We start from the raw sequence: 26,391 nt of genomic DNA, 5'->3' as shown, positions 1-26,391 counted from the left end.
TCTTTTGTAATCTCCTATAGCTATAGCCTGTTTCAATACAGCAGCCAAAGTTTAATCAGATCATTCTACTTTAATATACAGTTTAATCAGATCAGTTTAATCAGATCATTCCACTTCCCTGCTCTCCACACCCCATTGATTTCCCAGAATCTTTACCTATAAAGGTTCCACAGGTATGCCACCTGATTGCCTTTCCAGCTTCATTCCTCTCTCTGTGCCCTGGCTCTCAGCTCCAGGCACCTTGGCCTCCTTGCCATTCCACAGACGTTAAGCACTTCTACCTTAGACGTTTGCTCTCCACCTTGACTGCTCCTTCCCTAGTTAACCACAGACTTGCTTGCTTACTTCTTTCAGATCTTTGCTCATATGTCTTATCAGAGTCTTTCCCGTACCAACTAGTGTAAAGTACCACCTCCATCAGTACCCTCTTACCCTACTTGATTTTCATGATATTTTCTGAGTTTATGTTCCATCTTTATTTCTTTTTGTGGTATGTCTCTCTCTAGAGGGCAGGGCATTTGTTTAATTCACTGACATATTCCCAGACCCTAGAAAAGACCTGGCACAGAGTAGGTGCTTTGAAATTACTTGTAGAACTTACGGATCCTGCTGCTCAGATACAACTGTTGATGTTTTCATGTGTTTTCCTGTTTCCTTTTTGCATTTGTGTGTATGTATATATTTTTGCTATTTGTATATCTGTGTATTTAAACTATTTAAGATGAGAGTAGAACCAAATAATTTTATGGCTAGCTTTTTTCACTTAATTTCATGAGATTTTTTTTTTTTCTTTTGAGATGGAGTCTCACTCTGTCACTCAGGCTGGAGTGCAATGGCATGATCTTGGCTCACTCCAACCTTTGCCTCCCAGGTTCAAGTGATTCTGCCTCGGCCTCCCAAGTAGCTGGGATTACAGGCGCCCGCCACCATGCCCAGCTAATATTTGTATTTTTAGTTGAGACGGGGTTTCACCATGTTGGCCAGGCTGGTCTCGAACTCCTGACCTCAGGTGACCCACCTGCCTCAGCCTCCCAAATTGCTGGGATTACAGGCATGAGCCACAGCACCCAGCTGAGAATGTTTAAATGTTAACCTTCTTCATAATCATTTTTTGTCTTTTTAATCCATTGCCTACAAATGCTGTATATACCTACCTCCTATTATTATTTTGTGTTTTTGTTTTGTTTTTTTTATTTTTATTTTTTGTTGTTTTTGTTTTTAACAAGTTGGTTTTTACATCTCTTTCCAGAAGGGCATATACTGCATCTCTAGGAGAGACAGCAGTGGCATTTGACTTTGGGCCATTGGCAGCAGTCCCAAAGACTCTATTTGGACAAAAAGGCAAAGACGAAGTAGTGGCATACCCACTGTACATCTTATATGAGAATGGAGAGACTTTCCTGACATACATCAGTCTGTTACACAGGTGAGTTGCGGCGGTCACCCACCTGAAATGAAAACTCAGCTTGGGCTCCAGTAGAGATCGTTGAGGCTGGACTCGGGAGCCATGTTTTTGAGTCTGTGGAAATGTTGCAGCCTTCTGATGCTTGGCTTGCATCTTTTTGAGAAAGGGTTAGTACAGATCATTTGGCCTCTCATTTCTTCATGTTATTTGGGTAAGTTCTATAGAATTCTTGGATAATCACTTATGATAGGCCTGGATTTGTGTTCACAAATTCTAGTTATCCGAACAAGTGCTTATGGTTTATCTTATATGAACAAGGCACCACGTAGACGTGGTAATCTGGTATTTATGTCCCAGTTGTGGGGAGAAAGATAAATACACATGAAAAAATACTATCTATACCACAGTATTGGTACACAGACCGTCAGAACCAGAGGAAGGAGGCCGGGCGCGGTGGCTCAAGCCTGTAATCCCAACACTTTGGGAGGCCGAGACGGGTGGATCACAAGGTCAGGAGATCGAGACCATCCTGGCTAACACGGTGAAACCCCGTCTCTACTAAAAAATGCAAAAAAACTAGCCGGGCGGGTTGGCGGGCGCCTGTAGTCCCAGCTACTCGGGAGGCTGAGGTAGGAGAATGGCGTAAACCTGAGAGGCGGAGCTTGCAGTGAGCTGAGATCCGGCCACTGCACCCCAGCCTGGGCGACAGAGCAAGACTCTGTCTCAAAAAAAAAAAAAAAAAAAAGAACCAGAGGAAGGAGAGGTCATTCTGACTGCGAGGTTGAGGAAATTTTTGTAGAGAAGGAGCGATGTCATGTGTGACTTAGAGGGTTCATTCAGGATTAAATGAAGTATCAAGGAAGGGTGAAAGCATTTCTGTCAAGGGCAGCATAAAGTAGAGTCTGAAAATAAGCAAGTGCAAGTGTCATTCAAGCTTCATTTATTAGACATTCTGGGCTACAGCTGAGGATTCATGTAGGGAGCATTAAGTGATAAAGCTAGAAGTATCTGCCCTGAGAAAATTTGCTGGCATTAAAAATACCTCTTTAAAGAGTGAGTGTGGATTTTTTTTTTCTGTAGGAATAGGGTAGTAGGAAGCCAGTGATGGTTTCTGAGCAGAAGGACAAAACAATTGGTTAGGAAAGGGACTGGGACAGAGACTTTTAAAGAAGCTTTTGCAAAATTGAGCTTATAATTTATGAGAGTTTGAACTTGGGTGGTAGTAGAACAGAGAGAAAAATTAAACACAGTAGATAGCAACAAAGGAAGGATAAATAAGACTTAGTTACTGTTTGGATAAGGGAGTATGCCATGAACAGAAACAGGTCAGTAAAGGCAGCTAATTGGGGGAGAAGCTTTATTTTTAAGTAAATCAGTGTAAGATAGTATTGGACCAATAAAATGGAAATATTCCATGGACAGTTGGAAATACAGGATGATGAGAGACAAGAAGAATTAAAATAGAGGTATGAAAATCATCTGTCATGGTGAGAGAGTCTATACAGGATAAGAATTTGAGGGAAAACTGCAGAGGCATAAGGCTAAGGACTGAGCATTAGAGTTTATTTGCTTATAAATCGACTTAACATACTTATTCAGGGTCCACTGTGTGGCAGAAGATGGAAATACAAGATTGAAGGCAACATTCCTACCATGTGGTTCCTTATCTATCAGAAGGGCATACAACTAAACCAGTAACTATAGTACAGTGTCATGTGCTCAGGGCATCACCGGGTTCTTCAGGAGTGTGATGGAGTAAATGAGTAGACCTGCTGATGTTGGAAGACTTTGAGGAAATGCTATGACAAAAGCTTGGACTTGAAGGATTCACTAGACAGTCGGAAGTGGGTACAGAAGAGAGAAGAAAGTATGCAAAACCATAAAGATAAGAAAGATGAAAGAGCTTGACAGGTTACAGAATGGTGAGGATTCACTATTGAGTGCATTCGCCTTGCAGAAATGTTCTCTGCCTTTCACACATGAGCTCAGGAGGATTTTGTGGTAACGTTAGTACCTTCCCTTACCCCTTCTCCTCTTACTGCTGAGCCCTCATTTGTCCAAACCATGATCTGCCTAGTAACCTTAGCCCAAAACCCAAAAGTTGTCTTCATCCTTACATTTGATCAGTCCCAAATTTCTGTGGATTTTGTGATTAAAATTTTTTGGAAGTATACACCAAGCTTGTCCAACTCACGGACTGTGCACAACCCAGGACAGCCTTGAATGCGGCCCAACACTTCGTAAACTTTCTTAGAACATCATGAGATTTGTTTGCGATTTTCTTTTCTTTCTTTTTTTTTTTTTTAAAAAAAGCTCATCACCTATTGTTAGTGTATTTTCTGTGTGGCCCAAAACAATTTCCAGTGTGACCCAGGGAAGCCAAAAGATTGGGTGCCCCTGGTTATACACCCTTCTCTCCATTCCGTTGTCCGTGCTTCAGAACTTCATCATCTGCCTAGGTTATTTTCTTAAATAGTTTCCCCAGATCCCATTTTGGACCCTTCCATGTCTTCCTCCCTAATACCAGATTGATTTGTAAAGTGAAGCTCCATTACTTGATTTAAACCTCTAGTAATATACTGTTACCCAGCAGACTGAATAGTTTAACATGGCATCCAAGATGATGTACTTCATAAGCCAGTCCTGGATGTCTGTCTAGCTGTTTTGCCATTGCCTTAGACCTTGTACTTTGCCTCCTATCATACTAAATAAGTTTTCTTCTTCTTAGTTCCTTGTCTTTCATGCTTCCAGGACTTTGCATAAGCTGCTCAATAACCCCCTTCCCAGAAATCATTCTTTCTCTATTTTTCTTATTTGTTTTTGATAGCTTTCTTCATTATCTTTGTATCTTTTTGTCATTCCTTTGTACACCATAAATCCTTCTGTTCTTGCACTTATCACATGGTATACTAATTCTGGTTAAATGTCTGCCTCATCAACTAAACAGTCATTCACTGGGAGAATCATGTGGCACTCAATAATAAGTATTTGTCAAATCAGATTTAGTATAGGGATCCAAAGCCTTGAAGAGAAGCTACATTTCAGAAGAAAGGATTTGGTAGTCTTGGAATATAGATGGTAGTTAAAACGAGGCATAGTTTAATAAGCTCTCATTTAAGTGTGTGTTTTGAAAAAAGTCAAAACATACAACAGAATCCTGGAGAACACCAATATTTAAGAGAAAGAAATTAGAAAAGGACATTAGAAAATTGTCTTTAAAGAGGTAGGAAGAGAGAACTACAAGAAAGAATTGTTATAGCTGTTAAGGATATTGAGTAGCAGTAATTGTTAACCAGTGATAAATGCAGCAGAAGGTTAAGTGCCTTTTGGATTTAGCAAATCTTGCAGGTGACCTTTGCCACAGTGGCTTCAGTGGAGTGGTGAAAGCATAAACCATAGCAAATTTAGGGCAAGGGTTTCCAGCCTCTGTACTATTGACATTTTGGTCTGAATTATTGTTTTAGAGGTGCTGTGCTGTAGGGGAGTGTTTAGCAGCCTCTAGCCTCTAACCACTAGATGCCAATACCTCCCCGCACATTGTGACAACCAGTTGTGACAAGCCAAAATGTCTTCAGACATTGCCATTGTCCTCTAGGGCAAAATTGTCTCTGGTTGAGAAACACCAGAGCGGTAGAATCTGAGTGGGAGAGCGAGAAGGTGGAGTATTGGGAATATCCTACATTTATAATGAGGGTATGGTAGCTGGAGGAAAACAAAGTCAAAGAATGGTTTTATGGGGTGAGCAAGCTTATTGTCAACATTTCCCAAATATGTTTTTACTCCTTCTTTAGCCCTGGAACTATTGGAAAGCTGTTGGGTCCGTTGCCCATGCATCCTGCGGCTGAAGATAACTATGGTTATGATGCTTGTGCTATCCTCTGCTTACCCTGTGTCCCCAATATCTTAGTGATCGCCACTGAATCAGGAATGCTGTATCACTGTGTCGTGCTAGAAGGGGAAGAAGAAGATGACCAAGCAGTAAGTGCAGGCTGCTGTGGGTGTTTGTATCTTCGATACCTGGCACACTTCCTGACCCAATATGAATGCTTAATATATGAGAAGGAATTTTAACTTATTTATGGAACTTCTGATATTTTGGAAATTAAACAGTTAAAAAAGTAGCTGAGGCACTCTTAGCAATCTAAGTGGAAAGAAGTTAGAAGGTTGCCCAACTTACTTGGTCCACCCATCTGCGTGTTACTTTCTGATCTCTATATTGCAATCTTCAGGGACAGATAAAAAGAGCCTTGGAATCACTGAATCGGCTTTTTTCACAAACATCTTCTTAAAGGAAGAAAGATGTTTTCTCTTCAGAATAACAGTGCAGTGCACTGTTAGGATAGAGGTGGAATTAAGAATTTGAAAGCGCTGTTTGACCCAGCTTCTTTTTTTTTTTTTCTGAGGCGGAGTTTTGCTCTTGGTGCCCAGGCTGGAGTGCAGTGGCATGATCTCAGCTCACTGCCACCTCTGCTTCCCAGGTTCAAGCGATTCTCTTGCCTCAGCCTCCCGAGTAGCTGGGATTACAGGCACCCACCACCATGCCCAGCTAATTTTTATTTTTAGTAGAGACAGGGTTTCACTATGTTGGCCAGGCTGGTCTCGAACTCCTGACCTCAGATGATCCACCCACCCACCTTGGCCTCCCAAAGTGCTGGGATTACAGGCATTAACAATCGCACCTGGCCCTGACCCAGCTTTTTGCCTGTTTTTAATTGTGTACATTTTCAAATTAACATGCAAGATCAAAATTACAACACTTTTTTTTTTACAGTCAGAAAAGTCCTGGGATTCCAGGATTGACCTCATTCCTTCTCTGTATGTGTTTGAATGTGTTGAGTTGGAGCTTGCTTTGAAACTGGCATCTGGAGAGGATGACCCTTTTGATTCTGACTTTTCTTGTCCAATCAAACTTCATAGAGGTAAGCTCTTCAATAAATGTAGTGCTTTCTTCCCATGATTTTTATACTAAGACTATCATAGACTGTTCCTATGTCATGTGTTTGTTCTGTGGTTCCAGCCTTTAAAAAGTTGACTGGGTTTTTTTAGCCTTTTAGTCACTATAGTACACTTTTTGTCTAAGGCAGACTGAGCAAATTTCCAAGTTTTAAAATAGTGGTCTTTGGTCCAGATCACCCAGATTCCTAATAGTGAATTTTTCCTGGTCCTATCAAAAGTAGAACTACCATATTATTCAGTAGTTCCACTACTGGATATGTCAAAAGGGAAGGAAATAATAGGTTGAAGAGATACCTGCACTGCCATGCCCATTGCAGTGTTATTCACAATAGCTAAGATGTTGAATCAACCTGTATCCATCAACAGACCAAATGGATTTTTGTTGTTGTTGTTGTTGTTGTTGTTGTTGTTGTTGTTGTTGAGACGGTGTCTGGCTCTATCAGCCAGGCTGGAGTTTAGTGGCGCAATCTCGACTCACTGCAACCTCCACCTCCCAGGTTCAAGCGATTATTTTGGCTCAGCCTCCCAAGTAGCTGGATTACAGGTATCCACCACCATGCCTGGCTAATTTTTGTATTTTTATTTTTATTTTATTTATTCATTTATTTTGAGACAGAGTCTCGCTCTGTTGCCCAGGCTGAAGTGCAATAGCGCGATCTCGGCTCACTGGAACCTCTGCCTCCTGGGTTCAAGCGATTCTTCTGCCTCAGCCTCCCTAGTAGCTGGGACTACAGGCGCGTGCCATCACGCCCTGCTAATTTTTGTATTTTTAGTGGAGACAGGGTCTCATCATATTGGCCAGGCTGGTATCGAACTCCTGACCTCGTGATCCACCCACCTCGACCTCCCAAAGTGCTGGGATTCCAGGCGTGAGCCACCATGCCTGACAATTTTTGTATTTTTAGTAGAGGTGGGGTTTCATCATGTTGGCCAGGCTGGTCTCAAACTCCTGGCCTCAAGCAGTCCACCTGCCTCAGCCTTCCAAAAGTGCTGGGATAACAGATGTGAGCCACCACGCGCCCGGCCCCAAATGGATTTTTAAAATGTGGTGTATATACACAGTGGAATACCATTTGGCTTTTGTGTGTGTGTGTGTGTGTGTGAGATAATGATCTCACTGTCACCTAGGCTGGAGTACAGTGGTGTGATCTTGGCTAACTGCAACCTTCACCCCCCAGGCTCGAACAATCCTCCCACCTCAGCCTCTGGAGTAGCTGGGACTACACGCCTAATTTTTGTATTTTTTGGTAGATATGGGATTTTGCCATGTCATCCAAGCTCAAACTCCTGAGCTCAAGTGATCCTCCCACCTCGGCCTCTCAAAGTGCTGGTCCACAGGTGTGAACCACCATGCCTAGCCCTATTTGGCTTTAAAAAAGAATGAAATCATGTCATTCACTGCAACATAGGAGGATTTCAATCTTGTAGCAATTTGACCTACTCTCCTTACAGTTCTTGTTAGCCAGTTTGCCTAGTTTTGGCCTCAACTCTATACTAAAGTATAGCCAAAATATTTAAGGGGGTAGAATTCCTTACATAACAAACCAGCAAAGAGCGTACATTGGGTTTGTCTAATTAAGGAATTTTGAGATTTCTGTTGTCTAAGAATTTTATAGATGAGGAAACAGACCAAATGAAGTAAAGTGACAGAAACTAATTGGTTTCCTCATATAGATACATATATCTTTGGGAAATCTTAAGTGTAGATGTAGACATTTTGTTCTTCGGTTTTTGTTTTTGTTTGTTTGTTTGTTTGTTTGTTTTTGAGATGGAGTTTTGCTCCTGTTGCCCAAGCTGGAGTGCAATGGCACGATCTCGGCTCACTTCAACCTCTGCCCCCCAGGTTCAAGCGATTCTCCCGCCTCAGCCTCCCAAGTAGCTGGGATTACAGGAATGCGCCACCACGCCTGGCTAATTTTTGTATTTTTAGTACAGATGGGGTTTCACCATGGTGGTCAGGCTGGTCTCGAACTCCTTATCTGTCCACCTTGGCCTCCCGCGGTGCTGGGATTTTAGGCATAAGCCACCATGCCCAGCCTTTTCTTGGTTCTTCTAATGAGAGTAACATTTTCATATGTGAAACTAAGAAATTTTTGACTTGTTCATAATTGTGCTGAACAAGGCATATTATAATCACTGAGGCACACCAGATTTCTTAGTGACAAAGTGATGGTGTCTAACAGATTTCCTGTTAACTAAATGTTGGCTTTTTTTAGTAATCAATTTGTTTTACACCCCAGTATTAAGATTTTTCTGTTGATGTTAGCACTACAGGTTTTGAAAAGTCATTTTAACAATGTTAGATTTGATGAGATGATTTGAGCGTTAAGTCTTAAAATACGGGCAAATGAAAAGAAAATTTTCAATACTTTACTTATTCAAACAGCTAGATGATTCCCATAGACGAAGGTTTTTTAAACTTTTTATAGCAGAATGCTGTTTTCTAAGATGTTTTATGGAACCTCAATATGTAAGACAGAAAAATAATGTATCAGCTTTAGAACATTAATATATGATAAAGTCACTAATCACAAAGTGAGACTGTTAAAGGAAAATTTAATCTAGGGGTTTTATGGGTTATTGTGCCATTTTATCAGCTTCAATATATACCTTATCTCTGTATTTTGTTTTTACTTTAATAACATTATTATTTTGTTTGTTTGTTTTTTGAGACGGAGTTTCACTCTTGTTGCCCAGGCTGCAGTGCAGTGGCGCAATCTTAGCTCACCGCAACCTCCACCTCCCGGGTTTGAGCAATTCTCCTGCCTCAGCCTCCCGAGTAGCTGGGATTGCAGGTGTGAGCCACCACGCCTGGCTAATTTTGTATTTTTAATAGAGACGGGGTTTCTCCATGTTGGTCAGGCTGGCCTTGAACTCCTGACCTTAGGCGATCCGCCCACCTCAGCCTCCCAAAGGGCTGGGATTACAGGCGTGAGCCACCACACCCGGCCAGTAACATTATTAATATTAATAATAAAAATCTTGAGTTACAGAGATAAATATACATAATAATAAGTATTCAATAGCTTATCTTTTAGTCTCAGGATTGTCTCACTGATACTGGGGCTCAAAGGAGGTACAGAAATATTTGTTTCAAAACCAGTTAATTAAAATTGTGTAACAACTACTCATACTTTTTAGTTATAAATGATTGTCAAACAAAAAGAGCATCCCAAACTGAAAATAACCTTTAAAACTATCTGTCAGTCAACATTATGAAGACATACTAAACTTCACTTCTCATTTCACACCTTAGTACACTGATAGAACTGTTCCCTGAGCCGTTGTGTTGAAGTTTTTTGTGATACCTATGCTGTAGGAGTGCATTTGCTTCAACAATTTTATTTAAGTCGATGTATACAAGCATAGGTTTTCTACAGAGCTGCCATTTTAACCACCATTTTCTTTTGAAGAACTAAATAAATGCACAGAGAAAAGCACAAACGAGTTACTTGACAGCAAGTATTTATGTTTTGGTGAACCTCTTGTGTTCATATTTAGAAAATAACATTCAGATTGCGTTTTTTTATTTTTTTATTTTTTGAGACGGAGTTTTACTCTGTCGCCCAGGCTGGATTGCAGTGGTGCAATCTCGGCTCACTCACTGCAACTTCTGCCTCCTGGGTTCAAGTAATTCTCCTGCCTCAGCCTCCTGAGTAGCTGGAATTACAGGCGGCTGCCACCACACCTGGCTAATTTTTGTATTTTTAGTAGAGACGGGTTTTCACCATGTTGGTCAGGCTGGTCTCGAACTCCTGACTTCATGATCCACCCACCTCAGCCTCCCAAAGTTCTGGGATTACAGACGTGAGCCACTATGCCCAGCCATTTTTTATACTTTTCAGAATACGGGCATACCTCCTCATTTTATTGTGGTTCACAGATAGTGCTTTTTTATTATTATTAAACAAATGAAAGCTGCAGCAGCCCTGCATCAAGCAAGGCTATCAGCACCATTTTCACACAGCATGTGCTCACTGTGTCTCTGCGTCAGCATTTTTTAGCAATAAAAAATGGTTAAGGTGTGTACATATTTTTGGACGTAATGCTGTTGCGTACCTACTAGTATAAACATAACCTTCTGCATAGTGTAAACACAACTTTCATGTGTACTGGGAGACCAAATGATTTGTGTGACTCACTTTATTTCTATATTCACTTTATTGCAATGGTCTGGAACCAAACCCACAGTATCTCTGAGGTATATCTGTACTTAAATATATTCGAAATTTGAATTCAAATTTTAAAATTTCAAAACCCCTAACAATAGGAAAGCCTTTTATAAAACCTTCCATCAACAAATGCGTTCGTAGGCTACTGTGGGGTAGCCAACAAATTTGAGGTGAATTTTTTTAGTTATCCAATGGCTACTTTTGTATCATTAATCATTCCATTTGCAGATCCCAAGTGTCCTTCAAGATATCACTGTACTCATGAAGCTGGTGTACATAGTGTTGGGCTAACTTGGATTCATAAACTTCACAAATTTCTTGGATCAGGTGAGTTTACTAACTCTCTGCACTTTTAATAGATTTCAGAGGAAAAATAGATTTAATAAATTTCAGAAAAGTAGTTTGGAATAGAAAAATGATAGAGAAAATCAGTGAAACCGAAAGGTTCTTTGAAAAGATCAACGACATTTGACAAGCCTTTAGCTAGACTAACTATAATCAGGAATAAAAGCAGGGATATTAATATTGAACTTACAGAAATAAAAGATTATAAGGGAATATTATGAACAAAATGTATGCCATTACATAATCTAGATGGAATGGACAAATTTCAAGAAAGAAAATACCAAAACTGACTCAATCAGGGTCTGGAAGAATTTGCTTTAAAAAAAAAAAAAGGCCGGACGCGGTGGCTCACGCCTGTAATCCCAGCACTTTGGGAGGCCAAGGTGGGCCGATCACAAGGTCAGGAGATCGAGACCATCCTGGCTAACACGGTGTCTAGGTGGGAGTGCAGTGGTGCAGTCATAGGTTGCTGCAGTCTCGAACTCCTGGGCTCAAGCAATGCTCCTGCCTCAGCCCCCAAAGTATCTGGGACTAAAAGAGTAAGCCACCATGCCTGGCTAATTTTTGTGTCTTTTGTAGAGATGGGGTTTCACCATGTTGCCCAGGCTGGTCTCAAACTCATGGGCTCAAATGATCCACCTGCCTCAGCCTCCCAAAGTGCTAGGATTACAGGTGTGATCCACCGCACCCGGCCATCAAAATTTAAAACTTTTTTTCCTTCAAGGATACTATTAGAAAAGGGAAAACAGCCCACAAAATGGGAGAAAATATTTGTGTGATAATGGACTCGTATGGAGAACAATATAAAGAACCCTTAGCATTCAATACAGTTGGGCAAATAGCATATCTGTAAAAAGATATACAACATCATTAGTCATTATGGAAATAAGATACCACAAAACCACAATGAGGTATCATGTCATATCTACTAGTATAGCTAAAATGAAAAAGATGGACATTAACACGTGTTGAGGATGTAGAAAAAAATGAGGACCTTTATACAGTGCTTATAGAAATGTAAAATGGTACAGTCACTTTGGAAAACAATCTGGCAGTTCCTCAAATGATTGTTCATTTACCACATACCTGATAGTTCCAGTCCTGAGTATATTTCCAAGAGAAATGAAGACATGTATCCACACAAATACTGGTACATGAGTGTTCATAGCAGCATTATTCATCATAGCCCAAAAGCCACATACCCAAGTGTCCATAAGCTGATGAATGGATAGATAAAATGTGGTATGTCTATACAACAGAATATTATTCAACAATAAAAAGGAATGAAGTACTGATACATGCTACAATATGGATGAACTGTGAACAGATGCTAAGTGAAAGAAGCCAGTCACAAACAACTGTATGGCTGTTTATATGAGATGTCCAGAATAGACAGATCTACAGAGACAGAAAGTAGATTAGTTGCCTAGGTCTGGAAAGTTTGGCAGAAACTGAGGAGTGATTGCTAATGGTTATGTGGATTTCTTTTGGGAAAATGAAAATATTCCAAATTGTTATGATAGGTATACAATTTTTTTGTTTGTTTTTTGTTTTTTCTTTTGAGAAGGAGTTTCGCCGGGCGTGGTGGCTCAAGCCTGTAATCCCAGCACTTTGGGAGGCCGAGGCGGGCGGATCACGAGGTCAGGAGATCGAGACCATCCTGGCTAACACGGTGAAACCCCGTCTCTACTAAAAAATACAAAAAACTAGCCGGGCAAGGTGGCGGGCGCCTGTAGTCCCAGCTACTCGGAGGCTGAGGCAGGAGAATGGCGTAAACCCGGGAGGCGGAGCTTGCAGTGAGCTGAGATCCGGCCACTGCACTCCAGCCTGGGTGACAGAGCAAGACTCCGTCTCAAAAAAAAAAAAAAAAAAAAAAGGAGTTTCACTCTTTTTGCCCAGGGTGTGGTGCAAGAGTGCACTCTCGGCTCACCGCAACCTCCGCAACCTCCGCCTCCTGGGTTGAAGCGATTCTCCTGCCTCAGCCTCCCGAGTAGCTGGGACTACAGGTGCCCGCCATGTACAGCTAATTTTTTGTGTTTTTGGTAGAGACAGTGTCTCGCCATGTTGGCCAGGCTGGTCTTGAACTCCTGACCTCAGGTGATCCATGCACCTCGGCCTCCCAAAGTGCTGGGGATTATAGGCATGAGCCACTGCACCCAGCCAGGCATACAGTTCTTACACTAGAAACTTACTGAATTGTATACTTTAATGGGTATACTTTAAATGGATGACTTGTATGGTACCGTGAATTACATTTCAAAAAACTGTTACAGGCCAGGTGTGGTGGCTCATACCTGTAATCCCAGCACTTTGGGAGGCTTAGGCAGGTAGATCATCTGAGTTCAAGAGTTCGAGACCAGTCTGGCCAACATGATGAAACCCTGTCTACTACTTAAACCCGGGCGTGGTGGCATCCACCTGTAGTCCCAGCTACTCAGGAGGCTGAGGCAGGAGAATCACTTGAACCCAGAAGGCAGAGGTTGCATTGAGCAGAGATTGGGCCACTGCACTCCAGCCTGGGCAACAGAGGGAGATTCCATTTAAAAAAAGAAAAAAAAAACCTGTTACAGATTGAGTAACCCTACTCTGAAAATTTGAAATCCAAAACTCTTTTTTCCATCCTTGAACCTGAGTGAGCTACAAAAGTTTTTGAGTGCTGTCATGACACTCAACAGAAATGCTCATTGGAGCATTTAGGATTTTAGATTTTCAGGTAAGAGATGTTCAACTACTAAGTATAATGCACATATTCCAAAATAAAAAATATATATATATGAAATCTGAAACACTTCTGATCCCAAGCATTTTGGATAAAGGGTACTCAACCTGTATGGAAATAAAATCAGTGTGGGTAAGGAACAGCCTGGAAGAGAATGATCTCACTCTTCTTAGTGAAACATTTTTGCATTTAGAGACATTACCAAGGAAAATCCTACTTTGCTTCTTGGGGCGGAAATCTAGACCCCCTGGGAAAGCACATGCCTGTGTCAGAAAAGCATAGTATTTGAGAAGCAGTGTTTCCAGACAAGAACTTAATTGCATTTAACCCAATATCATGAGCGTTTTAATTTGAGACTTGTCTAAGCGTCATTTCATCTATATAATGTCTTCTGTGGTAGATGAAGAAGATAAGGATAGTTTACAGGAACTCTCTACAGAACAGAAATGCTTTGTTGAACACATCCTTTGTACGAAGCCATTGCCCTGCAGGTAAGGATTCTCCCTCCCTTGTATATCAGAAAACAATTGTTCATTTCAGCAGTTCAGATACGTGCGTATCCATTACACTCACGTCCACAGTATTCACTGCTGAATCATTGAAAGTTGCAGACATGATACTTCTCCCCTAAGAGTGTCCTGCTCATCAGAAGCTTTCTCCTGCTCCAGGGCCACTCCACATACTGTTTCCCGACTGGAAGGTCCTGCCCCAGCCCCAGCCCCAGCTTGCTGTCATGTCTTGGCTAACTCGTACCCTTCTTTCTCATCTGAATGTCACTTCTTCACAGAGAACACCCTTGACTGCCCAGTCTAACCTAGGGCCCTCCTATTCTCTTATCCCTTGTAGCACGTATTATACTATTTATATTTGCATTTTTTTAATGCTTGTCACCACTACTGGGATGTATATGTTTCATGAGAGCAGAGTCTGCCCGCCCTTCACTGCATTGCTGTGTTTATTTGATGAGGTTGCCTGTGTCTCCTCTTTGAAACACACTCTTCTTGGCATCCTTGACGTCTGTCCCTCCAGGTTCTCCTTCAGTCCCTCCAGCAGTCCTTCTCTCAAGTTTCCTTCTTAGGCTGGTTCCTCTGCCTCGACTTACTGCTTACAAGTGATGCTCACAACTCTTTCCTCAGGTCTTCTCTATTCTTTCTAGGTCCTTTCCTGAGTACCTTTTGCCATAATCATGGTTTCAGTGCTGACAGTTTCCACATCCATATCGCCCCAGCCCAGACCACTCTGAACTCCAGATTCACATATCCAGATGCCTACTGGGCTCCTCCACTCAGATATCCTATAGGAACATAAAACTCCAGATGTCCCCTTAACTCATCTTCTGTCTCCCCAAAAGTCTCTCTCCTACGTCCCATTTTTCGGAAGGGCGCCATATCAGCCCAATTATCCCCAGTAGAAACCTGGAAGGTATTCTAGATACCTCCCTTTATTCTGTTCATCAATTACTGGATGTCTTCTAAGCATTCAGACATCGAGTATACACAAACATGAGACAAATAGCATACACTAAGAAATAGACATAGTCTAGGTTTGGCAATACAGAGGACCACAGGGAAAACGCTTGGTGGGGCACAAGAAGGATAGCAAACTGTACCAGCTTGAAAAGTGAACAGTGAGGCCAGGCACGGTGGCTTGCGCCTATAATCCCAGCACTTTGGGAGGCCGAAGCAGGTGGATCACAAGGTCAGGAGTTCAAGATGGCCAAGATGGTGAAACCCAGTCTCTACTAAAAACTACACAAATTAGCTGGGCACGGTGGCAGGTGCCTGCAATCGCAGCTACTCTGGAGGCTGAGGCAGGAGAATTGCTTGAACCCGGGCAGCAGAGGTTGCAGTGAGCCGAGATCACACCACTGCATTCCAGTCTGGGTGACAGAATGAGACTCCATCTCAAAAAAAAAAAAAAAAGAGTGAACAGGGAAAATAATAAAATCCCATGTAGGCTGGGCGTGGTAGCTTACACCTATAATCCCAGCACTTTGGTGGGGTGAGACAGGAGGATCACTTGAGGCCAGGAGTTTGAGACCAGCCTGGGCAACATAGCGAGACCCTTTCTTTGCAAAAAATTTTAAATTTAGCCAGGTGAGGCCAGGCGCGGTGGCTCAAGCCTGTAATCCCAGCACTTTGGGAGGCCGAGGCAGGCAAATCACTAGGTCAGGAGTTCGAGACCAGCCTGGTCAACATGTTGAAACCCCATCTCTACTAAAAATACAAACAAAAAAAATTAGCTGGGTGTAGTGACGGGCGCCTGTAATCCCAGCTACTCAGGAGGCTGAGGCAGGAGAATCACTTGAACCTGGGAGGTGGAGGTTGCAGTGAGCCAAGATTGCACCACTGCACTCCAACCTGGGCAACAGAGTGAGACTACATCTCAAACAAACAAACAAAAAAAATTAGCCAGTGTGGTAGCATGTACCTGTGGTCCCAGCTACTCAGGAGGCTGAGGTGGAAGGATTGTTTGAGCCCATGAGGTCAAGGCTGCAGTGAGTTGTGATCGCACCACTGCACTCCAGCCTTGGGCAACAGAGTGAGACCCTGTCTCCAAAAAACCCCAAAATCCTATTTATATCAATTTCAGAAACAGGTAAAATTAAGCATTCCTGCCTAGGAATGAATACATAGGAAAACTGTAAAGCAAAGCAAAGACGCGGTATTATGAATGTCAGAGTAGTAGCTACTTCTCTGGGGAGTGAAAGGCTATGACCAGGGAAAGTCACATGGGAGCCCTGAAGCCCCCTGCAGTGTCCTGATTCTTGACCTGGATACTGATTACTTAGTATATAGCCCAGTACTGTGTAGATTTCACACTGATAACAAAAAGTAAAAGTTTACAACCTTCTAGATGCCAAAAAAGTAAATGGGAGCTATGGAAGGGGAACTAGTGTGTCGACTGCTGGTTCTAAAGGGATGGAGAGAAAGAATCAGTTAAGGGGAACTGGACATTATATTGAAATGGGAGTATTTGAAATGGAAGAGACATGAGTTTGCAAGCTGAGGGGAAGTAGATAATAGGGAGATTCTGAAACGACACAGTTAATGATACAATTTTCAGAAGGTGTGAGCGGAGGCGGCATCCGCATTCGGGGCAGTTGCGTGTTGTAGGCATGCAGGTGGGATGGGCGTGGGAGCCGCTAGGAGAGCATGTTGGCAGATTGACATTTCCCATCTGAGGTCTCAGTTTCCAGTGTCTTCACTGAAGTGGGAAGGAAGATTGAGAGAGAGATGCAGGCTGTGCATGCTAAATGATTTCCTGTGACATTGACGTCAGGCCTCATTGAGACAGACTCGGCAGCTCTGTTCATTCAACAGTTTGTAAGCACTTAATTTGTTAGAAGTGGGCTAGATAGCTGGGGCTTATGTGCAAGTTGGAGAGACAGACAGATCTTCAGTGTAACGTGTAACTTTTGAGATTACAGTCAGCACCACTCTACAGTTAGGGATTCCTGAGTGACTTAGTGACATGGGCTCTAGACTTTAGTGTAGGGCTGTATGAAAGGTTTCCAGGCCACCACTTTTGAGGTTATGGTACTGACAGGATGTCCCAGGCAACTGTCAGCCCAGGCCTGAGAAGGCCATGACCTGTCATGTCTTTGTTCTTGGTTCCATTGCATTTGCTGCTTTGTAACTTAACTATGACTGTGTTTTTCCAGGCATCCGGCTCCAATTCGAGGATTTTGGATTGTCCCTGACATTCTGGGCCCCACGATGCTCTGCGTCACTAGTACCTATGAATGCCTCGTCAGGCCTTTACTGTACGTCCATTTTCTATTCTCCGCACAGCTCTCATTAATTCTGCAGTTGAGAAAATGCACTCAGTAACCAACTTGAAGCTATACAAAAGTGTGGTTTATGCTTTGGCTTCTGACTTGAGGGTTGGAAGGATAGATATTTCTGTTCCTGCCATCTCTGTAAGGTTTCATTTTAGGCATGGTTTCTGGTATCCCCTGCACCTCGCTGAGAGTCAGGAGCTTTTCTTCAGAGTGTGGGGAAAAAATACTAAAATTGAATACCAAATTCCATTATCAATATGAGTAATAATTCTCAAGCTGTGACCATGTGCCAAGCTCAGAAGTAAGCCATGTGCCTGTACTGCCTCCTGGAATCATCAGGGCAGCCCTGTCAGGACAGTTCTGTCATTTCCATTTTATAAGAGTAGAAGCAGGGATCAAGAGGTTAGTAAATGCTAAAATCACAGGTAACAAAATAGAGTTGGGATACAGATGCAGATCTCATTGACTCAGAAGTCCATACTCATACTCTTTAATTTCTCCATCTCTGCCAGCCTGAGGGACATTGTAGAATATGTAAACTGGAATAAAGCTGAACTCAGGCTGGGTGCAGTTGTGGTTCACACCTGTAATCCCAATGCTTTGGGAGGCCCTGAGTTCGAGACCAACCTGGGCAAAATAGTGAGACCCCCATCTCTACAAAAAACAAAAAATTAGCCAGGCATGGTGGTGCACACCTGTAGTCCTAGCTACTCTTAAGCCCAGGAGTTTTAGGCTGCAGTGAACCATGATCATGCCACTGCACTCCAGCCTGGGTGAGAGCAAGACCCTGTGTCTTTAAAAAAAAAAAAAAAAAAAAAAGCTGAACTCTTAGTCCTTCTCCTTTAAGGAAGTCAGACAAGTAAGCTATAATCACTGTCTTCCTTGTCCAACAGCCTTGGAAGATCATTCTGAGTTATATAAATGCAGGAATATGAGTACCAAAAACAAAAGTCACTGGAGCTTCAAACACTAGACACCACCCCCACCCCTAAACACCCACAGTACATTTAGTAAAATAAAACCTAGTCACACTGGCTTATTTCAGAATAAATATAAATCCCAAAGAGAAAAAATAAACATTAATTGCCTGGATACTTTTTTTTTTTTTTTTTTTTGAGATGGAGTCTTGCTCTGTTGCCCAAGCTGGAGTACAGTGGCATGATCTCGGCTCACTGCAACCTGTGCCTCCCGGGTTCAAGCGATTCTCCTGCCTCAGCCTCCCTAGTAGCTGGGATTACAGGCGCACACCACACCCAGCTAATTTTTATATTTTTAGTGGAGATGAGGGTTTGCCGTGTTGGCCAGGCTGGTCTTGAACTCCTGACCTCGGGTGATCCACCCACCTTGGCCTCTCGAAGTGCTGGAATTACAGGTGTGAGCCACTGCGCCCAGCCAATTATCTGGATACTTTCAGATCATATTTCTGCTAGCTCCCTGAAATACAAGTTGTCTATAAAGTAATGGTATTTGACAAACTTTCAGTTTTTTTTTTTCTTTTTTTTTTTTGAGACAGGGTCTCACCCTGTCACCCAGGCTAGAGTGCAGTGATGTGTTCTCAGCTCACTACAACCTCCGCCTCCTGGGTTCAAGCGATTCTCATGCCTCAGCCACCCAAGTAGCTGAGATTACAGATGTGTGCCACCACGCCCAGCTAATTTTTATATTTTTAGTAGAGACAGGGTTTTACCACGTTGGCCAGGCTGGTCTCGAATGCCTGACCTCAAGTGGTCCACCTGCCTCAGCCTCCCAAAATGCTGGGATTACAGGTGTGAGCCACCATGTCCAACCAAACATTCACATTAGAATTGTTGCCTTCAGAGTAAATCAGTTGCCATGCTGCTAAAGTTTGTGAGATCTTTTAAGCTCTTTCTGAAGTTTGAGTATTTGCACTTGAGTGAATAGTTTTTAGAAATCAAATTATATAGAACCAATGTGGTATACATACACAGCAGTTTCCTGGCTTAATACTGGTTTTGATCAACTCTAAACCTAACAAGTAATTTATGTTTGTGGCTCCGGCTTATAAACTGGCTCTCAAGTCCTTTGCCAAGAATGCATGCTAGGTGTTTGTGCTGCCTTAATCTTTTAGAAAAGAACCAGAAATGGCAGTCAGAAATGCTTTGACAAATTAGGGGCATTGGAAGAATAAGGGTGTAGCTTCCCAAAGTGACCTTTTCTAGGTGGCAAACATGCATTCTTGCACTTTTACAAAAGTAACACCTTATTTTATATTCTGAAAGTTCTGGATTAATGTGGTTTCTGCTTTCCTGTAATACAGTAAATCGCTCCATGGTAGAATTCAATTTACTTCTCTATTTTGCAGAAGTACAGTCCATCCAGCGTCTCCTCCCCTTCTTTGTACTCGAGAAGATGTTGAAGTGGCAGAGTCTCCCCTCCGTGTTCTGGCTGAAACCCCAGATTCCTTTGAAAAGCATATTAGAAGCATTTTGCAACGTAGTGTTGCCAATCCAGCATTTTTGAAGTATGCAACCTTGGGCATAGCAGTTTTATGAATGGGTTCTCTTCTGTCTTCATAATTACTGTGCATCCTTTCTGTCCTCATCTGTTTCATACACTTTTTACTGTGATGGATTTGGAAGAAACTGGATATATTTAATCAGCTAGTGAATGGGGAACGGGGGGGAAGTGGCACCTGAGAATGATAAACAGGAAGTGTTTAAAAAGAAGTTAGGCTGGGCCAGGCGCGGTGGCTCACGCCTGTAATCCCAGCACTTTGGGAGGCCAAGATGGGCGGATCACGAGGTTAGGAGATCGAGACTATCCTGGCTAACACAGCAAAACCCCATCTCTACTAAAAATACAAAAAAAATTTAGCTGGGTGTGGTGGCATGTGCCTGTAGTCCCAGCTACTTGGGAGGCTGAGGCAGGAGAATAACTTGAACCTGGGAGGCAGAGGTTGCAGTGAGCCGAGATCACACCACTGCACTCCAGCCTGGGCGACAGAGCAAGACTTTGTCTCAAAAGAAGTTAGGCCGGGCACGGTGGCTCACAGCTGTAATCCCAGCACTTTGGGAGGCCGAGGCAGGCAGATCACCTGAGGTCAGGAGTTGAAGACCAGCTTGGCCAACACGGTGAAACCCCATCTCTACTAAAAATGCAATAATTAGCCAGGTGGGGTGGTGGACACCTGTAATCCCAGCTACTCGGGAGGCTGAGGCAGGAGAATCGCTTGAACCTGGGAGGCGGAGGTTGCAGTGAGCCGAGATAGCACCACTGCACTCCAGCCTGGGTGACAGAGCGAGACTCCATTTCAAAGAAATAAATTAAAAATATAAAAAGTTTACAAAGCACCTGTGACTTGAGTCTATTTTCAGTTGTTTTACTCAGCTAAGGAAAATAAAGGTAGAAACTTTGTTTTTAAGAGCTTCTGAAAAGGACCTAGCCCCTCCTCCTGAAGAATGCCTTCAGCTCCTCAGCAGAGCCACCCAGGTGTTCAGAGAGCAGTACATTCTCAAACAGGACTTGGCCAAGGAGGAGATTCAGCGGAGGTATGATGTCCTGTGCTCACAAACCATCGATCCCTGGCTGGTAGCTGATGCTGTGTTATAGCCTAGACCTGGCTTCTGAGTAAACTCTATTCCTTTTTGTTCTTGAAGGGTCAAATTATTATGTGACCAAAAAAAGAAACAACTAGAAGATCTCAATTATTGTCGAGAGGAGAGGTAAGTGTCAAAAACAAGAAGAAAACAATAGGTCAGTAGGACTGGAACCATATTCTTACCCTAAGATGCTGAGCCACATTAATTGGTTTCAACATCAAGGTGTGGACCTCAAGAGTCTCTTGTTTCTTATATCATTAGGAAAAGTCTGCGGGAAATGGCTGAGCGTTTAGCTGACAAATATGAGGAAGCTAAAGAAAAACAAGAGGATATCATGAACAGGTCAGTGGGCTGTATAACATTTAGTTACCTACTCGGGTACTAACAGTGATATTTAAGAAAATGGGCATTGGCAGGTGCTTACATACCTACAAAATTGAACTGATCCTCCTACCTCTCCTCTGAAGAATATGTTGGGGGAAACATGAGGCTCTCCCCTAACACTTCTTACGGGGCCTACTTCAGAGACACCAGATTCATGAATTATGAGCTTGTGATTATGTTTCTCCTAATTAGCAGAGACCTTAACTTGAGATGTTTGCTTGCCTTTTCTAAAGGATGAAAAAAGTACTTCACAGTTTTCACTCTGAGCTCCCAGTTCTCTCTGATAGTGAGCGAGACATGAAGAAAGAATTACAGCTGATACCTGATCAACTTCGACATTTGGGCAATGCCATCAAACAGGTAGGAATAGATCCAAACTAGCTAAATTTGGTAATTTTTCTTAAAGCACTTATTCTACAGAAAATTTTACAAAAATGTAAAAAGAACAGATTCAAATAGATAAAATGTGTGTGACAAACCACTGCCAAAATATCTACTTTGATACTTAAGGTTACTATGAAAAAGGACTATCAGCAGCGAAAGATGGAGAAGGTGTTGAGTCTTCAAAAACCCACCATTACTCTCAGTGCCTACCAGCGGAAGTGCATTCAGTCCATCCTGAAGGAGGAGTAAGTAAATACTTCCAGTCAGCTATTACTGCGAGAGAGTTTTTCCTTTACAGTATGCCACAGTCAACCTGTCTTAATAGACACCTGGATCTTGGTATTTGCATGTCAAGTAATTACTGGGACGAGAGCCACATGATACGTAGGGGCTTAAGAAATGACTATGGTGGGAGGATTGAAAGTGATGACCTTCTAGTAACATGATTTTGTTGTGTGGCCAAAGGTATTTTACAGTAATTATGTTCAAAAGTATTTCCAGTACTTGCACCATTTGCCACCTTAAATGAACAGTGAACACTATTGCTATCCATCTGAAACCTTCAGCTGTTAATTTTAGCAAAGCAGTTCTTAGATATTTCAACATTACCAGTTTGAATTCTTAAGAATCCATATAAGTGGTTTATTATATTTCCAAAAGTGAGTGACTTTACAATTTTACAGGGGTGAACACATAAGGGAAATGGTGAAGCAAATCAATGATATCCGCAATCATGTAAACTTCTGACACCACCAGGAGCTGACTCACACCTGAAGTGAACACCACTGAAGGCTTAAACCCATATTGTAAAACAGGTAGCATTATCTAATTTATAAAAAGGCATTTTGGATGACCTTTGGTGTGGTTGTTCATCTTTTTAAATATTTTGTTTTATAATTATTGAATAAATGTTTTTATTTAAAATTTGGATTGTGCTTTATAACTCAAGCCTACAGTTGTGTTCAGCAAGGAGTCAGGGTTATTTCACACTGCACACGGCCAGAACCTCCCTGAGCCTGTTGAGTGTTCTCCGTATCTGAGCAAGGTATTCCTGTGAGCTGTGTTTTAAAGTAGCAGCACCAGAAACATGACTCTGAGAGGGACAGAACCTAGGATTCAAAGGAAAAGACCACACAGTGTACTCGGCAGCAGCTTTTTTAATGTGAACACTTTCTTCTTAAGGACACACCTTCAGTACAGTTAACAAATGGTTACACCTGAAATCTGCTGAGAGCAGAGCTCAAGATCCACAATTGCAAAGGCCACTGCTGGCTCACTTCCTCACAGGCTGTATTACCTTCCAGAGCTGAGTGAGGCTGTGCTCTACCTCCTAACACTTGTTACTGAGGGCACATGAGGTGCAGGTTTAGCACCTTAAAGGGAGAGAAAAAGAAATAGGTTAGTATGCAGAATGTGATTCTGTCCTCACTTCGCCTTAACTCATCTTTTTATACTTGCCAATGTGAGTTCTGAAAGGTAGTACTATACCTGCTTAGAAATGGCTGAGTGACTGCCAATTAAAAGCCACGTGATAAGGTAGGTTACAGGTAAGAGGTAAATCAGGTTAGACATGCATGAGAACATGTATGCACAGACTGAATATAAGCACAGGAACACTCAACCCAACTGATCTTTTCTTTCGCCTTCTAAATCAGTTCCCATTTACGCTGAAAACCCAGTGGAAAGAATTGTTTCCTACCTGGACAGTGACACAGTAGTTTGTTGCATACCAGAAGCACATTGTTAAACAAAACTTAGAGTCTCAGTTTGGGTTTTTCTACAGTATTTTTCTCAATAAAGTGAATTTCAGCAGTTTGCATTTGTCACAGTAGAGAACACTAACCATTCCCTAATTGTGATGATTTTATTACCCAGTACTGTCTTCTGGAGAAAAATATCTGTAAGGTGCTCAGTCTCAGCAGAACACTTCACTGCAAGCTCTAGTTCAGTCAGTTCAGAAAGGCTGTGAACTGCCCACCCTGATTTGCAGCACTAATTTTAATAATCTGAAGACAAATTCGCTTGGGGCTTATCCAAGGGACTAGTCTTAAACCTACGTAATTTAAATTGATTGCATTTTATAATTGATAAAATCCCCTGTAACTCAATAGTTATATGTTTCCTTTATCTAAACCATATAGCACTCTTTATAAAGGGACTTCAAACCAATTTAAATAATGTTTCATGCGCGGCAAGCCTTTAGTACTATTTCCATAATTAATATTTATTTTTAAATTCATAATCATGAATGCAAGACTACAATAATAACCCAAGAGATGAGGTATGTAGTACTTATCATTTGTCCTATGGAAGACAGACGTACAGGAGTAAAGATCTTTAGGGCAAGTCCATAGTGACCTCATTTATAACAGACAATTCACTTTAAGTTGATGGTGGCTTTATGTGAACAAAACAATCTACCTAGTTCACTAACTCCCAGAAGCCTTCTTTCAGGTACCATACTGTTATGCAACCAATCTCAAAAATGATCTGAAAACCATTTTACTTTTGAACCTCCTGGATGATGATCCATCCAGTGGATCTTCCTGGGACAGTACTCTCAGCAGGTATTGGTGAACGTGAATCAATCCTTTGTGCTTTCTGTAGCACTTCATAAAGTTATGGCAAAGACCTGTTTCACGGAGGCTTTCTTCACACAGGAAAGGAATCTAATGCTTGTAAAATGGCAAGGCAGATTTCCAGACTGATCAGTATTCTAACTGGCTCTCCATAAGCATTGTCCCTTACATTCCAGGTCTGGACTTAAAAGAAAAATACAAAATGTCTGTCAACCTAGTTACCATTTTTGTATTTGACACATTTGAAACAAGTAGTATGTAAGCCTAATGATCCAAGTTGAAAAATAAGCAGATTTATAAATGTATACTAGAGGTTCTCAGACAAAGCTTGTTTTATTAATGTTTTTCACTGATCCAATAACTAGACTAAAACACTTCAAAAGAGTAGATGGTACCAGTTCGGCTTTATCCTGGTACCTATGGGCCCATGAAGATCATCTAAGTATGCAGAGAAAGTGCTTCCCAAGTTTCTTGTGCTTTTCCTTTAACCTTCAGCTTCCAGTATATATAGCCCTAGCCAAGTTTTCAGATCCTCATCATTAATTCACTTCCTGAATTGGTTTTGTTTGCCACAGTCCTATGGTTCTCAGGTAAGTTTCAGTAGCATTTAAGGTCCTCCAAAGCAAGATAAAATGGTAAAAGAGAAACAAAAATGTACTGAGTGAGGGAAATACAGTCAGTAGCCAATGGCCTGCTCCAAACCTTCATATTTTAATATAAAATATTCATACAGCATACTACACTTCTGTCTGCTAACTGAATACTGTTACTGATGAGCTCTAGACAACAGATAAAGCAAATTCTCTTCCAATATCTATGAACAGAAAATTCCAAACACTACTGGGATGTCGCTTTAGGGTAGGGAAATGTGTTCCAAAAATCTATGTTGGAGAAAGCAGGCAAGGAAACAGCACTTTTTCCATCGCCGAATCTGATCCCACGCCTGTTGGAATCAAGCCTGGCGTTATCAGTGTTCGCATTTGAAGGTCTGGGCTGCAGATCACCCCGTTTGCTGTTTCCTGTGCCGCACAGTCTTCTCCCTCTAGAAGCAAGCATTTCTCCAGTCTTCCTTTTGTTGTGACTTCTCTTTCTTCAGTTAAGAGTTAAATAATAACTAATGTTGCTCTAAAGATGAGTTAAAAACCCAAAGTGCAGGCTGGAATCCTGCCATCAGGGTGTCATGTCTCAGGAAGCTGGTTAATGTCTGTCAGTTTAGTATCATTCAGAATTGCCCGGATTCTCTCCAAGGAGTCTGCTTGCCGGATCCGCTCTAACTGCACCTGGAGAAACAATGGTGAGGTAAGTACAGGTGGCTCCTGCCTAGATTTGCTGAACTGTGACTGGTTTAGCTGAGATGCAGCAGATTAACTCACCAGAGTAGCAGTCACTTCAAAGGGAGACAACAAGAACAATTAAAATTTTTAAAATAATTCCCCAAAGCTATTGCGTAACAGACTGGGATTTTTTTTTTTTTTTTTTTTTGAGACAGTTTTGCTCGTCACCCAGGCCAGAGTGCAATGGTGTGATCTCGGCTCACTACAACCTCCACCTCCTGGGTTCAAGTGATTCTCGTGTCTCAGCCTCCCAAGTAGCTGGGATTACAGGCACCTGCCACCACACCCGGCTTTTTTTTTTTTTTTCTTTTCCTCCAGACAGAGTCTTGCTCTGTCGCCCCAGCTGGACTGCAGTGGCACCATCTCGGCTCACTGCAACCTCCACCTCCCGAGTTCAAGCAATTCTCCTGTCTCAGCCTCCCGAGTAGCTGGGATTACAAGCACCCACTACCATGCGCGGCTAATTTTTGTATTTTTAGTAGAGATGAGGTTTCACCATATTGGTCAGTCTGATCTCGAACTCCTGACCTCAGGTGATCCACCCACCTCAGCCTCCCAAAGTGCTGGGATTACAGGCGTGAGCCACCATGCCTGGCCCAGACTAGGATTTTAAAGTATAATGTGTTGGGATTATGGAGACAAATGAAACCTGACTCCGGACCCTGAAGAATACACAGTTCCAGGCTGGGTGCGGCAGCTCACACCTGTGATCCCAGCACTTTGGGAGGCTGAGGTGGGTGGATCACCTGAGGTCAGGAGTTTGAGACCA

The 26,391-nt window shown here is 42.2% G+C and overlaps 2 protein-coding genes across 5 annotated transcripts in view; one reads left to right on the top strand and one right to left on the bottom strand.

Annotated features, from left to right (window-relative positions):
- NUP88 (nucleoporin 88) overlaps positions 1-22,633 on the top strand; it is a 33,801-nt gene extending 11,168 nt beyond the window's left edge. For 2 of the 3 annotated variants that reach the window (XM_031657300.1, XM_031657299.1), the window contains 13 exons: positions 1,250-1,426; positions 5,197-5,383; positions 6,177-6,324; positions 10,762-10,860; positions 13,998-14,088; positions 17,262-17,363; positions 19,705-19,863; positions 20,765-20,890; positions 20,999-21,064; positions 21,203-21,283; positions 21,559-21,685; positions 21,836-21,954; positions 22,393-22,633. In XM_031657300.1, the coding sequence (XP_031513160.1) occupies positions 1,250-1,426; positions 5,197-5,383; positions 6,177-6,324; positions 10,762-10,860; positions 13,998-14,088; positions 17,262-17,363; positions 19,705-19,863; positions 20,765-20,890; positions 20,999-21,064; positions 21,203-21,283; positions 21,559-21,685; positions 21,836-21,954; positions 22,393-22,456 (1,546 nt within the window). In that variant the 3' untranslated portion in view covers positions 22,457-22,633. The remainder of the gene's footprint in view (positions 1-1,249; positions 1,427-5,196; positions 5,384-6,176; positions 6,325-10,761; positions 10,861-13,997; positions 14,089-17,261; positions 17,364-19,704; positions 19,864-20,764; positions 20,891-20,998; positions 21,065-21,202; positions 21,284-21,558; positions 21,686-21,835; positions 21,955-22,392) is intronic. The other variant, XM_031657301.1, reaches the window with a different exon arrangement.
- A 218-nt stretch (positions 22,634-22,851) lies between these two features.
- Positions 22,852-26,391, bottom strand: part of RABEP1 (rabaptin, RAB GTPase binding effector protein 1) — a 115,286-nt gene continuing 111,746 nt past the window's right edge. For both annotated transcript variants that reach the window (XM_003912174.3, XM_003912175.4), the window contains one exon: positions 22,852-25,568. In XM_003912174.3, the coding sequence (XP_003912223.1) occupies positions 25,467-25,568 (102 nt within the window). In that variant the 3' untranslated portion in view covers positions 22,852-25,466. The remainder of the gene's footprint in view (positions 25,569-26,391) is intronic.

This window comes from Papio anubis, chromosome 17, assembly GCF_008728515.1.
Source record: "Papio anubis isolate 15944 chromosome 17, Panubis1.0, whole genome shotgun sequence".
NCBI classification, from domain to species: domain Eukaryota; kingdom Metazoa; phylum Chordata; class Mammalia; order Primates; family Cercopithecidae; genus Papio; species Papio anubis.
Note: the sequence above shows the minus strand (reverse complement) of the source record. Positions and strands in the feature narration are given on the sequence as shown.